The sequence below is a fragment of the Mesoplodon densirostris genome, chromosome X (genome assembly GCF_025265405.1).
Source record: "Mesoplodon densirostris isolate mMesDen1 chromosome X, mMesDen1 primary haplotype, whole genome shotgun sequence".
Classification (NCBI taxonomy): domain Eukaryota; kingdom Metazoa; phylum Chordata; class Mammalia; order Artiodactyla; family Ziphiidae; genus Mesoplodon; species Mesoplodon densirostris.
Window position 1 is genome coordinate 121,972,043 of NC_082681.1, and position 15,701 is coordinate 121,987,743.

The window sequence follows — 15,701 nt, forward strand, 5'->3', positions numbered from 1 at the left end:
GTACCATTTTCTAGGTTCCACGTACATGTGTTAATATACGATATTTGTTTTTCTCTTTCTGACTCACTTCACTCTGTATGACAGTCTCTAGATCCACCATGTCTCTACAAGTGACCCAATTTCGTTCCTTTTTATGGCTCAGTAATATTCCATTATATATATATACCACACCTTCTTTATCCATTCATCTGTCGATGGGCATTTAGGTTGCTTCCATGACCTGGGTATTGTAAATAGTGCTGCAGTGAACATTGGGGTGCATGTGTCTTTTTGAATTATGGTTTTCTCTGGGTATATGCCCAGTAGTGGGGTTGCTGGGTCATATGGTAATTCTGTTTTTAGTTCTTTAAGGAACCTCCATACTGTTCTCCATAGTGGCTGTATCAATTTACATTCCCACCAACAGTGCAAGAGGGTTCACTTTTCTCCACACCCTCTCCAGCTTCTCATTGTGGTGGCTTCTCTTGTTGTGGAGTACAGGCTCTAGGCATGTTGGCTTCAGTAGCTATGGTGTGCAGGCTCAGTAGTTGTGGCTCGTGGGCTCTTGAGCACAGGCACAGTAGTTGTGGCAAACGGGCTTAGTTGCTCGGCAGCATATGGGATCTTCCTGGACCAGGGACTGAACCCGTGTCCCGTGCATTGGCAGGCAGATTCTTAAGCAGTGTGCCACCAAGGACGTCCCGGCATGCCCTGAGTTTCGAAATGCCTTTAGTTCCACCATGTTGGGTTGAGGCCTGTGGTAGCCTCACCCAGAGGGTTGGGTCTGCTGATCAGGGTCCTTTGAAAGTGGCTTCCTCACTGTGTGCTCTTTAATACCCTCTTCTCCAGCTCTGGGCAGAGGTAACCAGCAGTATTCTATCCCCTGGGATACATTTGGGAAGCCTTAAGCTACGTAAGGGGAGGGAAGGAAAAGAGGGAAACTGTGGGATCAAGGAGAGTAGAAGGGAAGAGAGGATGAGAAGACTGGAGAGAGGGGAGGAGAGAAAAGAAAGGGTTCAGTGCTGCAGAAAAATAGCATCGGACCAACAGTTGCAAGAGGTCCACCAGCTCCTTTCCCTGGCCTGGTTCATTCCACCTCTGACGCAGCCTCACCAGGGTGACCAAGAGGTCATCTTCTTAGATGTTTTGGAAAGCAATTCCAAAAGCTCTCTTCGTCACTTGTACAGTTGAACAGTGCTCCATATCAGGACGTTCTTCCTCTTGTTAATTTAAATCCCTTGGAATGTGGTTTAAGCTACCTTTAGACATCACCTTGTGCCCATGGCAGAGACGAAAACCACCTCACTGCAATGGTTCTTTCTCAGAGGGCCTTGTATACATCGTGGATATTATTCATAATCCATCGTAACCTCCACCTGGACGTGCAATGTGGATTGTTCCCAGTCTATTCACAGATTAAATTTTTAATACGTTCCATCGGTTGTCTGCTCCTTTCCTCCAGGTCCCTTCTGGCCATTCTCTGATTTGCTTGTTATGCTTCAGCAACATCAAACAGATTCTAAGCCCTGCCTACTCCATGCCAGTCTTTGACTCTGTGTCTTGGTTCAGGTACTTTCCTCTCTTTGGAATGCCCATTCCCATGTCTTCACGTAAAGGGCATTGCACATCCTTTAAGATGCAGCATGACTGTTATCTCCTTGAGGAAACTCTCCCAGATCCGTTTTCCTACAACAGGTTAGGTTCCCTTCCTTGGAGCTCCCCCTGTGCCTGTGACAGAGCCCGCTGCCAGTTCATGTGCGCTTCCAGAAAGCCTGGCCATCTGCATTCAGGCTCTAATGGTCCTCTTGGCCAAGTGCCCTTGGCACACCCAAATAGAGCGGCCCTGTTCTTTGGCACACAGTAGGCATTTGGTAAAGTTTTGTTGAATTAATTATCTTTGAAGTCTTTCTGAGCCATCTCACAATTTAACTCCTCTTGAATGGTGGCATCCAGAACCGAACAAACCAGTCTGTGCGGGTAAAGGTCCTTTTAGACGGTCTCCCATCAGTAATGGGGCCACCACAAGGTTTGAGAACCATTCTGGTTTGTTCCTCGATGGCCATACCTACCACTCTACAGCCAAGACCTCCATATCCCTGACCTTCTCCTGTATATGCCCACAAGCCTAACCTTCACCATTCTCTCCGTCTGTGCAATGTGCTTTTCCTACTAGTGTGGAGAAGCTTCTCCTTGCTTATTTCTACTCTCATTTTCAATTTATCAAGGCCTTTGTCCTCTGGTCCTTTCTTCCATGGTGTTGGTGTCATTGCCTGGAAGTGTGAGCCACTCTCTGCCCCTCAGTCTGGGCCAGTGATTAATCATTAGGTTCTAAACGAAGCGCTGAGCCCTCAGGTTGCTGCATGTCACTGGGTTTTGTTTTGGTTTGGTTTGGTTCCTCCTTGGACCAGCCTCACATTACCCAAGAGGACAGTGGGAAACTGTCTGGGGCTGCTGTTACCTGTGCCCTTTGCCCATGGTTTTGCTGATTATTCCAGGATGTGTGGGCCCTGTGGTCGGCACCCAGGGCCTCTGAGCAGCCTGTGAGCACAGGAGTTCTAATTCTTGGATGCAGCCTCTCTGGGAGCTTCCTCTGCGCTGGAGCAGGGCTCTAAGTACATACAGAGATCATTTCCTTCCCACCCAAACCACTTGTAGTCTGCTTGCTTTTTTTTTTTTTTTTTTTTTCTTTTTCTTTTTCTGGTTATGCTGGTATTACCCTGGGTTTTAGCCAGCTTGATAAATAGAGGAAGTTGGATGCCATTCCAGCTTTCCTGATGTCATGGTTTGGTGGAGTCTGCAGTTGTGGGAGGTTTCAGTTAATCCTAGCAATTGGTGAATTTGCTGTTCTTCTCTGAGAAGCTTCTCTGTCCTGTGCCATGTCTTACATAAGTCAATATGGTTCCTTTTCTGACTTGCCTTTTCCTTTCAATGATGTAAGAAGCCCAAACATTGGCAGGCACTCTGTTTTGTTACTGGAGTGCTGGTGCTGATCCTGATCAGATCCTCAGTGCTGCTCAGTTTCTCACGGAGATAAAGGACGGTGGACATGCTGTGGCGATAGTGGCAAAGAGGGATCCAGAGGCTGACGGATGCACAGTTCTTTAATTAAGTTTAGGCCTCTGTGTCCATCAGCCATTTTCACATCATTGCTTTTGACATTCTCTTCCACAGCTTACTCAAATGAGTTCTTGCTCCCTGGCTGGGAAGCTGGTTTCTTGGCTCTGAGACCAGAAGTCTGTGCTGCCAGTGGGGCCTTTCTAATTGTGTTAGAGCAGGGCCAGGGGAGACGGTATCCCGCTGAGCAAGTGATGGCATTACCTCCTCGTTAGTCCCCCTCCGAGCTTGATTTTTGAGTTCTGTTTGGAGAACCTGGATGGCTTGGTTCTGTTTGGAGAACCTGGATGGCTTGGCCCAGCCTCCCTCTGTTACGCATTTTGCTAGAAGAAATACATGTAATTGTATAAGTAATACATGAACATGTGCCGGTGTTCTTTTGAGCTTCATCCTTTCCTCCATCACACGCCTCTCTGTGGAGGTTTGGTGGGTTTCCTTCCAGGCTTTTTTGTATGCAGCCGTACTTGTCGCTGTATAAACAAGCATGCATATGTATAGCTTTGTTTGTTTCTTAACATATCCTAGTATCTATATTATTCAGAAATTTGATTTTATTCACTTGGTTTATATGTATTGACCATCTCTATGTGTCAACACATATAGATCAACTTCATTTTTTTAAGCATTGTATAATATTCCAGAATATGGATGGACCATCGTTTTTTAACTATTCATCTACTGGTGGATACTTAGGCTTTTCCCCCTTGCACAAAGCTGCAATGACAGTATTTGTTTGTATATTTTTGTGTATGTATGTCAATATTTCTGTAGGGACAATCTCCGGAATTAGAATTTCTGGATCAAAAGGTATGCACATTTAAAAATTCAAAACATAGCTAAACTGTTCTCTCAAAGTTTACATTGCCACCAGCAGTGTAAACAAGAGTTCATTTCCCCACATGCTCTCCAGCTTTGGGTATTATTAAGCTTTTTAATTTTTTTTTTTTTTGCAGTACGCAGGCCTCTCACTGTTGTGGCCTCTCCCGTTGCGGAGCACAGGCTCCGGACGCGCAGGCTCAGCGGCCATGGCTCACGGGCCCAGCTGCTCCGCGGCATGTGGGATCTTCCCGGACCGGGGCACGAACCCGTGTCCCCTGCATCAGCAGGCGGACTCTCAACCACTGCGCCACCAGGGAAGCCCGGGCTTTTTAATTTTTTCATTCAGTGGGCAAAACAAATTTCACTGTTGCTTGTCCTATTTTTCTCCCTGAAAGTGTTCCAAGGGAGCAAAGGGAGCCTCATGATGTTTATTAATAAACTTGGTCCCCAGGAACCACTCAGCCTGCTTTATCGTGGTTATCCATAAGGTTTTGGAAGAGGCAAGGTACTTGAATTGTGAAATTTCATCAAAAACCCCTATGTAGAAAATTCTCATTTGCACAAAAACGAAGTGAAATTATTTCCGTACTCGAAGTCACAGTTGATTTGTTTCCTTGTTTGATTATTTTAATGTTTTTCAGTTGTTGACCCTACATTTCATTCCACGTTGAATATTGGTACATGTGTTTGTAATTTGTTCATCCTAGGACAGGACAACATGCTCGGCTTTCATTTTTGCCTTCTTTAAACATTGCTTAATGCAGTTTTTCTGACATATTAGGCTTTATTAAGAACTACTTCTTTTTTTCCTCTTAAAAAGCATATAATCAGTAGAAACTCACCATGACTCCTTATTTCCTCTTTGAATTCATATTCTGGATCCTCCTTGAGCATTGAACTTCTGTCTTAACGGCTCATTGACTGAAGCCAGGAGTAGGTCAGTTGGTTCCAAGATCATCCTATAGATTGTTAACCTCTTGCACCTCTTTATCTTTATGTCTGTATTTCACATGAGGGGATATCATAGTGTGAAGTGACTGTCATCTTTGAGCTAATAGCTGTACTGATGTTTTGGTTTTGAAGTGAAGCATGATGGAATATTCTCAAAGATACAAGTCAGGTTGTCAGCAGTGATCTCTGTCCTGGGTGGGCACACAATTTCCTTTCCCCAGCATGCATCTGCCTTGTCCCTCACTCAGGTCATTGCCAATGCCTCCGCCTCCCCCTTCCAACTCTGAGCCAAACTTAACAATCAGTATAGAGTTATTTATTTAGCCCCTCCGTGGAGAAAGAATTCTGCCTCTGGCTTTGGGGATGCAAGAGACATAAATGACCCAATCCTTGATATCAAGGAGTTTAGTTTCTCGGGAAGTTAAGTCACAAGAACTGAAGAAATAGCTAATGAAGCATGGTCTCTAGAAGAGACCACCCCTCCTCAGATCCGATCACTTCATTGTGCAGTGCCCCTGTGACGCAGTTAATGAAACCTGAGACTGAGCAGTAATACATGCTATTAAAACATTAACAAGGTCAGCCCCCAAGCTGGCTTTGAGCTTGTCTTCCAATTTGTAATAAGTTCCTTAGGAGTTGTTGTGGCGTCCGGGCTTCTCACTGCGGTGGCTTCTCTTGTTGCGGAGCACGGGCTCTAGGTGCATGGGCTTAAGTAGTTGTGGTGTGTGGGCTTAGTAGTTGTGTCTCGCGGGCTCTAGAGCGCAGGCTCAGTAGTTGTGGTGCACGGGCTTAGTTGCTCCGCGGCATGTGGGATCTTCCAGGACCAGGGCTCGAACCCGTGTCCCTTGCACTGGCAGGCAGATTCTTAACTACTGTGCCACCAGGGAAGTCCTCTCTGTGCTAGTCTTGTTAACCAACACTTATAAATCAGTGCAAATATCTCAAAGGCATAACATTTTCTAAAATACTTAGGGAGCAATTATCACACCACTTGTTAGTCAGGTCAAAAATATTGATAATTGGGCTTCCCTGATGGCGCAGTGGTTGAGAGTCCGCCTGCCGATGCAGGGAACGCGGGTTCGTTCCCCGGTCTGGGAAGATCCCACATTCCGCGGAGCGGCTGGGCCCATGAGCCATGGCCGCTGAGGCTGCGCGTCCAGAGCCTGTGCTCCACAACGGGAGAGGCCACAACAGTGAGAGGCCTGCGTACTGCAAAAAAAAAAAAAAAAAAAAAAAAAAAAAAAATTGATAATTGCATACATCATTGCAGCCATGGTATAATCAGATTACATCAGTTAACCTGTGGTGGCAGAGAATGACTCCCACCCAGACCTGCTCTGCAGTGGTATCAAGCTATTTCCCTCCTTTTAAACTTTATTCTATACCTAGATAAAGATAGATTTATCATTTATTACCATTCAAGATTGCACCGATGGTCTACATTTTAAAAAATATGATACTTGTACTATTTAATGAAATTGAAGAGATCTAGAATAATTTCTTGGAGTGGTACAAGCAGGGCCATGGCATTCAGTCATGTAGCTTATGTACTGTTCAACCCTAGGGGTAGCCATTTACATCAGAGTCTACAACCACAAAACATGAACCTGGGGTAATCGTTAATGAGTGGTTATCTAGTGTCAAGGTCTAGATTTTACTGTTTAAATGCTAGCAAATAGTTTTCTTTGTAAAGGATGCTATCTCATAAGCCATCCTTAGCACCTTGAAATTTTGCTAAGAACCAGTGGCTATTCATCTTTGTTGATGACGTAGGTAGCATTGAAGCAACCCAACTTGCACCAGAAGATGAAGAACAGTTCCAGCTGAAAAAGATAAAAATGACTTTTATATATAATGAGTAAGGGTTTCAAAATCCATAGATTTCCCTCTTTGATCAGTGATCCCAGAGACGTCATGACCCAGCAGGATGTTCTCTAGTTTATGCGGAAGGCAGTAGGAGTGACACTATTTGAAATACCATAAAACTTCTTCTCCTATTAGGAAATATATATTCAGCCTTGAGGAAACGTATTCCAGGCTTGGAATATGGACAATGGAAAGCAGTCTTTTCAGTGGCGCCAGGTCTGTAGTAAGTTCTTCCTGAGCCGTATTCTCTTTTCAGGATGGTTACTGGAATCACCCCTTGTTGTGCCCTGTCCTGCCGTCATCTGGGAGCTGAGTACAAGCTCTCTTCAGTGGAAAAGCATGGTTTATTTTGATCAGAGGCCCAAGTCACAGCACGTATTAACCAGTCACCCGGTGCCATGACTAATTTAACTTTGACCATATCTTATGCACCACTTAGGCCCTACCCTAGAAGTTGGCAAAGCTCAAGGATGAGTTTGCAGAGATTTTGAAAATTCTATAATAGCATTTTGAGTTTGTTGGTTCATTTCACCTGACGAACTCAAAACATTTTACTTCCAAGGAGAGCAATTCCCAGGAGGCCAGCATTGTGGCCTGGTAGAGAGAGTAGGAGTCCCATCAAACAGCCAGATGACCTTGACCCATCCCCTAGAACACGTTGGGCCTCTTTCTACATCTGTAGAATAAGGGTCTCATCTGGGTGAATTCTGAATTCCTTTCCAGAAACAGACTGCTCTGATACTCTTTCCAGAACTAAAATTATATACTTGTGTAGTAAATCTTCTAAGTCACCTCTGTGAATTCCAGGTAGAGTCAAGCCTAAGGCATTTGTATAGGAGAGTTTTTTTTGTAGAGGTTCATTAAATATAGCTTAAAAAAAAAAGGGAATGCTTTTGGAGGGGGAGCTGAGTTAAAAATTAAAAATAGATTAATTTTTAAACTTTTCTATGAAACTTTTTATGACATATGTATTAGTGTATAATTCAATGAATTTCAGAAACTGAACACACCATGTCACCAGCACACAGCATATTACCTGAACCTCAGAAGCCCCACTGAGCCCACTTCTAATTGTTATATCCTCTGCCCCCTTCCAAGGATAACCGTGCTCCCACCCTCATTCCGTCGATTAGTTTTGCCTGCTTTTGTTCCTCATCTGAATGGGATCATGGACAGCATGCATTCCTTTATGTCTGGCTCCTTTATCTAACATTGTATTTCAGAGATTCCTCAATATTATTGTGTGTAGCTGTAGAAGACACTTAAATTTTCCTCCAGAGAGACGTTGCTTTATCTTTGCACAACGACATTATCATTCAAGTGACTCATTCGGGAGGGTCAGTAATATGCCATTCTGAACAGAGAGAGAATGAAAGTGCTGGAGAGAAACCAGAGACACTTTATAATTTATTAACATAGTGTGTTATTAATATATAATACAATTTACAGTATTCATGTTAAAAATAGAAATCCTCTTTGGAAGGAGGATTCACTTCCTGCTCTAAGACGTTATCATGCCTTGTCCAAGGAAAGAATCATTCTTCTGGTACCGGCAATGGCTGTTAAATGATAGGATTCTTAGATTGCCAGCTTTTCCTGGAGACGGAGAAATCGTGATTTATTCCCACCTTTCTGTGTCCTTATCCCTGCAATCCCTGTACTATCTTACCCTGCACGTATGAGGTACAAAATAGCTATTTGTTGACTGACTGAAGGGTCTACAGCTAGCATGTATAGTGCCTTCACAGTGCCAGCCCCTGTGCCCAGATCTGTTGTTTACTCACCACAGCGACACTGTCAGGCTGGTGCTATTATCACAGTTCGCTAGATGGGGAATCTTGGCCATCGGAAATAACTTACCCAGAGTCACACAGACATTGTGTGGCAGAGCCAGGACCTTTGATCCCATGCTCTTTAGCCTTCACCGCGGTGCCTGCACACTCTGTCTCAGGCCGACAGAAGCTGCGGTGGTGGCTAGGTGCTTGGGTGCCCTGTGGCCAGGAGCTCTGCCAGCTGAGAACACGCGGCCTGGTCTGTCCCGGTCCCTTCCCCTGTGGCCATGTAGAAGGAGCCTGCTCAGTGGGCTCTCACTGCCCGAGCCCCGTGGGCGGCGTGTGATTTCCTGGCTGGCTTCTTCCTCCCTCAGTATCCCCCGCCAGCGCCTGCTGCTGGTGCTGACTGCCTGTCACGGGGTTCCGTTGGCCAACGCCTCCATCAGGAGAGGAACGGACGTGGCCTTAGCATCTGCACTTTTCTCCACGTGCCGAGCTCCTCTCAGCCTCTGCCCCACCTCCCCCATGCGTATTTCATCTAGTTGCCGCCTAGTTAACCCTCACATCTCATCTGGTATATATTGGCCCTCGATGATTATTCGTTGGAATGAAATGAATAAACGAATGGTAAATGAGAGTTTAAAACTCAGTATTGATATAAACTTCACTTTTTAAAAAATGTTGACTCTGCCCTCCCCACGACTAAAAATGTAAGCGATGATAATGAATTACCATATAATAAAGAGGAAATGCAACATACCCATCCTTTTACACTATGACATAAATGGGATAGATCATTTATAAGATTCTGTGACCTCTTCTGATTCTTAGCATAGTTTTTAACCAGCCTTTATATAGTGGTAATCATTATATATGCAGCATTTTGTGCTTTTAAATTCTTTTCTCGATATTTTGCATGTGTTGATGTTTTCCATAAATCTACATGGACTACCTTGCTTATCATTTTTATTATAATATCCCACTGGGTGGGCCTCCCGTAATAAACATGGGTTTTGCTTTTTGTAGCCAGTGCCCACCTGGCATTGCCAATTCTCTGGACTAGAGTAATTTAAAGGAAGCAGGTTGCACGTTGTCTTGCTTGAGGAACTGGCCTTTTGGGCATTGTTGTGTCGTGATTATGGCAAGCTGTGATGATGTGTCCCCCTATTTTATTCCAGGATGCTTTTCTCTGGCAGGCAGTGTGGCCGTGTTGGCAGACCTGAAGAGCCTTTACTGGCGTTCAGGATATTCCTTGTCATCATTTGTCTTCATGTCACTATGGTTACATCCCTGGAAGGTAAGGTGCCCATTTTCCTTCATCTTTTTCCTATTTTATCTGTGTGTGTGTGTGTGTGTATGTTTATTTGGGATTGTTTTACTGTGGTAAAATAAACATAACATAAAACTTACCATTGTCACCATTTTTAAGTATATAATTCACTGGCATTAAATGTATTCACAATTTTGTGCAACCATCCAGTTCCAGAACATTTTCATCATCTCAAATAGGAACTCTGTACCCATTAAGCAATAACCTCCCTTCCCCCCTCCCCCCAGGCCCTGGTAACCTCTCTTATTTCTGTCTCTATGATTTTGCCTATTCTAGGTACCTCATGTAAGTATAAGGAATCATACAGTATTCATCCTTTTGTGTCAGGCTTATTTCCCTTAGCATGTTACCAAGGTTCATCCATGTTGTAACATGATCCAGAATTTCATTCCTTTTTAAGGCTGAATAATGCTCCATTGTATGTACATATTTTGTTTATCTATTCAATGTTGATGGACATTTGGGTTATTTCCACCTTTTGGCTATTATAAATAATGCTAGTGTGAACATTGGTGTTTAAGTATCCGTTTGAGTCCCTTCTTTCAATTCTTTGGGGTATATATACCTAGGAGTAGAATTGCTGGGTCATATAGTAATTCTATGTTTACTTTTTTGAGGATCTGCCAAACTGTTTCCCACAGAGGCTGCACCATTTAACATTCTCACCAGCAAGGCACAGGATTCCAATTTTTCTATATCCTCACCAACACTTGTTATTTTCTGTTGTTTTGATAATGGATGTGAAACGGTATCATTGTGGTTTTTATTTGCATTTCCTTAATGATTAGTGATTTTGAACATATTTTCATGTGCTTATTAGCCATTTGTGTATCTTCTTTAGAGAAATGACTATTTGAATCTTTGGTCCATTTTTGAATTGGGTTGTTTGGGGTTTTTTGTTGTCATTGAGTTTTAGGAGTTCATTATATATTCAGGATATTAATCCTTTATTATATATATGATTTGCAAATATTTTCCCCCTTCCGTGAGTTGTCTCCTCACTCTTTTTTTTTTTTGGCTGCGTTGGGTCTTCGTTGCTGTGCACGGGCTTTCTTTTGTTGTGGCAAGTGGGGGCTACTCTTCATTGCAGTGTGCGGGCTTCTCATTGTGGTGGCTCCTCTTGTTGTGGAGCACGAGCCCTAGAGCACACGGGCTTCAGTAGTTGTGGCACACAGGCTCAGTAGTTGTGGCGCACAGGCTCAGTAGTTGTGGCGCACAGGCTTAGTTGCTCTGCAGGATGTGGGATCTTCCTGGACCAGGGATCAAACCCGTGTCTCCTGCATTGGCAGGCAGATTCTTAACCACTGCGCCACCAGGGAAGTCCCTTTTCACTCTTTTTTTTTTTTTTTTTTTGCGGTACGCGGGCCTCTCACTGTTGTGGCCTCTCCCGCTGCGGAGCACAGGCTCCGGACGCGCAGGCTCAGCGGCCATGGCTCACGGGCCCAGCCACTCCGTGGCATGTGGGATCCTCCCAGACCGGGACACGAACCCGCGTCCCCTGCATCGGCAGGCGGACTCTCAACCACTGCGCCACCAGGGAAGCCCCCCTTTTCACTCTTTTAATAGTGTTCTTTGATGCACAAAAGTTTTTAATTTCGATGAAGTCCAATTTGTCTATTTTTACTTTATTGCCTGTGTTTTTGCTGTCATATCCAAGAAATGTCATGAAGATTTTTCCCTATTTTTCTTCTAAGAACTTTATAGTTTTAGCTTTTATGTTTAGGTCCTTTGATCCATTTTGAGTTCATTTTGTATATGTTGTAAGGTAAGAATCCAACTTCATTATTTTGCATGTGGACATCCAGTTTTCCCAGTACCATTTGTTGAAAACACTGTCTTTTCCCCACTGAGTGGTCTTGGCACCTTTGTCAAAAATTAATTGACCATATATGTGAGGGTATATTTCTGGTGTTTATTTGGGGTTTTTTTTGTTGTTTGTTTGTTTGTTTTGCGGTACACGGGCCTCTCACTGCTGTGGCCTCTCCCGTTGCGGAGCACAGGCTCCGGACGCGCAGGCTCAGCGGCCATGGCTCACGGGCCCAGCCACTCCACGGCATGTGGGATTTTTCCGGACCGGGGCACGAACCCGTGTCCCCTGCATCGGCAGGCGGACTCTCAGCCACTGCGCCACCAGGGAAGCCCCCTGCACAACTGCTTGACGTGGCTGATTTCGCACAGCTATTTTCCATGGCTGACAGTGAGGGTGGGGTACATTTTAGGCCACCAGGGAAGCCCCTATTTGTTTTTAAAAGTACCTACTTGAAGGCACTTCTGCATGGAAATTTAAGGGAGATAGAGAATCACCCTAATGAAGCAGCATCCATTTCAGAAAAGAGGATCCTTAGAAGCTTATGTGAGAAGGGGAAAAGGTACCTGAGGAAGGCAATAAAAAGTCCAGAAACACCAGGGCTGCAATATCTTTGAGTATAACTGCCAAAAGAATACAGTGCTATGCAAATATAAAGAATCAGTATTTAAGAAGACATTATTAAGGACACACAGAGAAATACCTTACTTGTTTAGAAGAGAGTTGCAAGACCAAGGAATCTTTGTTGGTTAAAGCAAATACTAGCAGCAAACAACAGCATAAATACAACACACACACACAGATGCACACAAACTAAATGGAAAACTTGCAACAGATTAAAACACTGTTGAGGGCTTCCCTGGTGGTGCAGTGGTTAAGACTTGGCGCTTTCACTGCCGTGGACCCAGGTTTGATCCCTGGTCGGGGAAGGGTATTCATATACTCTTTATTTTTATTTATTTATTTAAATCTTTTTTAAAAGAATTAATTTATTTATTTTTGGCTGCATTGGGTCTTTGTTGCTGTACGCGGGCTTTCCCTAGTTGCGGCCAGCAGGGGCTACTCTTTGCTGCGGTGCATGGGCTTCCCATTGCGGTGGCTTCTCTTGTTGCAGAGCATGGACTCTAGGTGTGCGGGCTTCAGTAGTTGTCGCATGTGGGCTCAGTAGTTGTGGCTCGCGGGCTCTAGAGCGCAGCCTCATTAGTTGTGGCGCATGGGCTTAGTTGCTCCGCGGCATGTGGGATCTTCCTGGACCAGGGCTCGAACCTGTGTCCCCTGCATTGGCAGATGGATTCTTAAGCACTGCGCCACCAGGGAAGCCCTGGGCTCTTGTTAAGGCTCAATATATGTTAAAAAAAAACAAACAAAAAAACCCCCTCCATGATGGCCAATGTTTTTCTTTTTCTTTTTTCTGTTTCTTTTTCCAGCTTTATTGACATATAACATTGCATATGCATAGGTTTTTCTTTTTTTGTTTTTTGTTTTGTTTTGTTTTGCGGTACGCGGGCCCCTCACTGTTGTGGCCTCTCCCGCTGCGGAGCACAGGCTCCGGACGTGCAGGCTCAGCGGCCATGGCTCACGGGCCCAGCCGCTCTGCGGCATGTGGGATCTTCCCGGACCAGGGCGCGAACCCTTGTCCCCTGCATCAGCAGGCGGACTCTCAACAACTGTGCCACCAGGGGAGCCCCAAAGGTTTTTCTGAATGAAGTGTTTTGGGATCTGGAAAGGGCCAAATAGGAGTTCGTTATTGTCTTTCAGAACTCCAACTAAGTATTCATGTTATTTAATAATCACTTTGATAATATTTACCTTGTGCCAGCCGCTGTTCTTTGAAGTAGGCACTAGTATTAGGCTCCGTTTTACAGACTTACAGGAAGCCGAGGCACAGAGAAGGTAAGCAACTTGCCCTAGGTTAAACATTTTGGTTGCAGAGTTGCAATTCAGACTCAGGCCATCTGACCCAAAGTTTGTGTGTTTAGCCACTACACTATCCTGTCTTCAGCATTCTTAACTTCTCTGCTACACTAGGTTGTGTACTCTGCTTGGTGGTTGTGTAGCTGTAGGTTAACCATAAAGGTGGAATCCACTTTTGGACTGGATATTGGACTGGATCATCCAGACGGCTTATAGGCATCATCTCTGAACAGCTTTGGACTGAGGCAGGTTCTTTTCGGTTCAGGATGGCTTAGGTCTGGTCTTTGATGAAGGCCAAGGGGACCTGCTACTTCTACACTGGATAATCAGTTGCATGGTAATGAGTGCCTGCTGTGTGCCTAGCATTACTGGCTGCTGAGAGGACATCATCTCTGACTCCAGGAAATTTACACTCCAGTTGGAGGGACATGACTGTGACACATGAGAACAGTACAAACTGTAACTAAATCCTGAAGTGTGAGTCAGTGCTGTAGGCCTTTAACATACGGCCTTTGGCCAAATCCGTGGGTGAGTCTAGTTAAATGTTCAGCCGCCTGTAGCAGATGCTATTGCTGCTCTGCCCATCTCCCCTTGGCCCACCCAGAGGTCACCTACAGACAGATCCTGCACATGCTCGTGGCTCCCATGTCTCCCTGACTGAGAATGATCTGTACCCATGCGCCCATGCTTGGCCTGTACATGGAACAAGCTAGTAGTGCCAGGGAGTTAATATCCCAAAGCAGTGAAGAATGGGAGTTCGTGTTTACCTATGCCAGCTTCCTTGTCCCTTGGTGGGACAATGCTAAGGTGTGTTCTATACACCTAGGAGATTGTTGGATTGGGCCACAGTTGCCCATAGTAGCCGTGTGCTAATTAACGTACCCATTATTGGCTTTACTCTCTTCCCTACCTCACTCCCCTACTCCCTCCCTCTGCTTCCTGGGTTCATCCCCATTTGGAAACACACTCATTTTCCAAGTCCAGCCCAGTATTACTGCCTCTGTGAAACCTCCCCTCACGTCTTCATAAGAATTAAATCTCTTCTGCCAGTGCTCCCTTTTCTGTTTATCCATGTCTTTTTATGCTTGTCACTTTGTATCATGTCATGATGTACTTCCTTTGCATCATGAGTCCTTTTAGCACATGGTCTGTGCCATGTGAGAAGGGAGAATGAAGGTTTGGCAAGGTGGGTGGGAAACTAATGGGGTGAAAGCAGGCAGAGGGCCAGCTCTGGGGCAGGCCGTGATATAGATCATCTCATTTAATCCTCCCAAAAACTCTTTATGGTAGATATTTTAAGTCTCAGTTTGCAGATGAAGCAACTGAGTGTTAAAGAGAGTAAGTCATTTGCCCAGAGTCACACAGCTTGGAGGATCCCCCATTGGAATCAGTAGCCCGTACTGTTCATGCTATACCGGGTTGCCCAGTAAGTGAAGACTGAATGAACGTGGCACTGAGGCATGGAGAGAAGACGGAGAGGGAGCCTGAAGTAGACTGCCAGGGAGCAGCCGTTGCCCCTGGCTCTGGGGTATCTGGACTGCAAACACAGTAGCTTCACCCTGGAAACCTGAGAGATGACTCAGTGTCTCTTGACAGTGAGGAGGGATTGGGCTGACACTCCCTTTTTTGGTTTGTTTTGTTTGTTTGTTTTTTGCGGTACTCGGGCCTCTCACTTCTGTGGCCTCTCCCGTTGCGGAGCCTGTGCTCCAGACGCACAGGCTCAGCGGCCATGGCTCCGCGGCATGTGGGATCTTCCCAGACCGGGGCACGAACCCGCGTCCCCTGCATCAGCAGGCGGACTCTCAACCACTGCGCCACCAGGGAAGCCCCTCCCTTTTTTTTTAAAACATCTTTATTGGAGTATAATTGCTTTACAATGGTGTGTTAGTTTCTGCTGTATAACAAAGTGAATCAGCTATACATATACATATATCCCCATATATTCTCCCCGGACTGACACTCTCTTGTTAGGCCACTGACCAATAGAGAAAACCCTTAGACCTTGACACTTCAGTTGTGTAATTTGGTGATGTTCGAGGGAGTCATTCTTGGTCTACCAGAAACCCAAATAAGTTTTGGCAGGTAACTTACCTCTAGCCTCTAGCTCTCTTGGGCTGTGCCAATACCTCTTTTCTTTTCTTCCTCCCTC

At 45.0% G+C, this 15,701-nt stretch overlaps 1 protein-coding gene across 16 annotated transcripts in view; it reads left to right on the forward strand.

Annotated features, from left to right (window-relative positions):
* Positions 1 to 15,701, forward strand: part of ADGRG2 (adhesion G protein-coupled receptor G2) — a 110,665-nt gene that overhangs the window by 29,469 nt on the left and 65,495 nt on the right. For 15 of the 16 annotated variants that reach the window (XM_060086343.1, XM_060086339.1, XM_060086340.1 and 12 more), the window contains exon 2: positions 9,680 to 9,798. In XM_060086343.1, the coding sequence (XP_059942326.1) occupies positions 9,681 to 9,798 (118 nt within the window). In that variant the 5' untranslated portion in view covers position 9,680. The remainder of the gene's footprint in view (positions 1 to 9,679; positions 9,799 to 15,701) is intronic. The other variant, XM_060086355.1, reaches the window with a different exon arrangement.